The sequence below is a fragment of the Salvelinus sp. IW2-2015 genome, unplaced genomic scaffold, assembly GCF_002910315.2.
Source record: "Salvelinus sp. IW2-2015 unplaced genomic scaffold, ASM291031v2 Un_scaffold1618, whole genome shotgun sequence".
Classification (NCBI taxonomy): Eukaryota; Metazoa; Chordata; class Actinopteri; order Salmoniformes; family Salmonidae; genus Salvelinus; species Salvelinus sp. IW2-2015.
Window position 1 is genome coordinate 50475 of NW_019943037.1, and position 1942 is coordinate 52416.

At 40.9% G+C, this 1942-nt stretch overlaps 1 protein-coding gene across 2 annotated transcripts in view; it reads right to left on the bottom strand.

Moving 5' to 3' along the window:
• Positions 1–1942, bottom strand: part of LOC112071452 (sarcolemmal membrane-associated protein) — a 107361-nt gene that overhangs the window by 50434 nt on the left and 54985 nt on the right. For both annotated transcript variants that reach the window (XM_070439402.1, XM_024138915.2), the window contains exon 2: positions 677–824. In XM_070439402.1, coding sequence (XP_070295503.1) covers positions 677–824 — 148 coding nt within the window. The remainder of the gene's footprint in view (positions 1–676; positions 825–1942) is intronic.

Consider the following 1942-nt stretch of genomic DNA (forward strand, 5'->3'; position numbering starts at 1 on the left):
CAGAACTCAGCGTATAGGCATATCCTATAGGCCTAGTGGTTCTATTTTATAAATATTATTTTTTAAATGTATTTACATGGGTTCACAGTGCGGACCGAACAGAGGTCCCCGCACCGAACAGCTCAGTAGCAATGCATGCACTGTTACACTGTTAGTTTGCACTGTTAGTTTCTACCATATTTGTTAAATCAGTTATTTCCTTTACAAAAACAAAAACAAATCAGTGAAGGGATATGAGCAAGTGTAGACTTTGGGAGGAAGGAGGGATAATTGGGACGTAGCCCTTACGGTTGTGTAGGCCCCTACATGTACCATAGTGGTGGACGTATTTCCCAGAATGCCCCYATTTAACACAACTGAGGGCTTTAAGACTAGACACCAGAGTAACCTCTGATAGACACGACAGAAATGTAAAACAGAAGTTTTATTCCCAATAACGTGTCCCTCTAACTTGCACCGTTTACGATAATATTCAACTACGACCCAATATTAATAGTATGACCCAATCACTGAAAGATTAGACTCTCAGGAACATGTCGGCTCTCAGGAACATGTCGGTATCCCTCTACAACTCTGGTGTACTATCCATACACTTTTGTTTACCATATACTTGACATCATCGTTGTGTGTGTGTGTGTGTGTGTGTGTGTGTGTGTGTGTGTGTGTGTGTGTGTACCTTTGCGCGTGTTCTCTGTGACGTCAACCCCAAACTGGATGGTGTCGCCAGAGAGGACCTCGCAGGGGGGGCTTTCCTCGGACCCCCGGCTCAGACGCTGGCTGTTGATGAACGTCCCGTTACTGCTTTTAGTGTCCTGGAGGTAGAACTGTAGGGAACACAAGAAATAAAGTTAGTCTATGGTCGTAAATACTACAGTAACCACAAGAAAATACAACATAATATATACAAAGTAATATGTGGAACAAAGCACGTATTTCAACCAAACCGTTCAGTACAAGGAATCCGAATGAATACTAAAAATATATACAGTACCAGTCAAACAGTCTCTCTGCAACAGTTGATGTTGAAGATGTGTCTGTTACTTGAACTCCTGTGAACCATTTTCTTGGGCTGCATTTCTGAGGTGCAGTTTAACTCTATGAAACTTATTCCTCTGCAGCAGAGGGAACTTTCTCCTGTGTCTTCCTTCCTGTAGGTGGTGGGTCTGTCCTCATAAGCCAGTTTCATCATAGCTTAGTTTTTTGCGACTCATTCTGTATGACTGAAGCGTCATGTCTTAAAGTAACGATGGACTGTCCGTTTTCTCTTGCTTATTTGAGCCGTTCTTGCCATAATATGGACTTGGTCTTTTTACCAAATAGGGCATCTTCTGTATACCACCTCGCCTACCTTGGTCACAACACAACTGCCTTGCAGTTGCAGAATGCAGCCTTCACAGGTGACTACCTCATGAAGCTGGTGAAGCAATGAAGTGTGCAACAGCTGTCATCAAGTGCATAAAGGGTGGCTACTACTTTGAAGATCTTCAAAAAGAATTTATAATTTTTTTTGAATTTGTTTTAACACTGTTATGTGTTATTTCAAAGAGTAAAAATAAAGAAAAACCCTGGATGAGTAGATGGTGTCCAAACTTGAACTGGTCGTATATATATTATTAATGTAATGTAAAACGTTAACAGTTGTACAACGCTCTCACGAGAATAGACTAAGCAGCTGCCAACACCTCAACTACATTGACATATTTACCAACATCAACCCCAGTATCTCTACCACCGAATCAAGAAAAACACAAAACTACTAAAAGTCTTACCATCTGCCATTCATTACCACCGGATCAAGAAAACACAAAATACTAAAAAAGTCTCCCGCATCTGCATTCCACTACCACCGGATCCAAAAAACACAAAACTATACTAAAAAAAGTTCTCCCCATCTGCATTCATCTACCACCGATCAAGAAACACAAAATAACTAAAAAGTCTC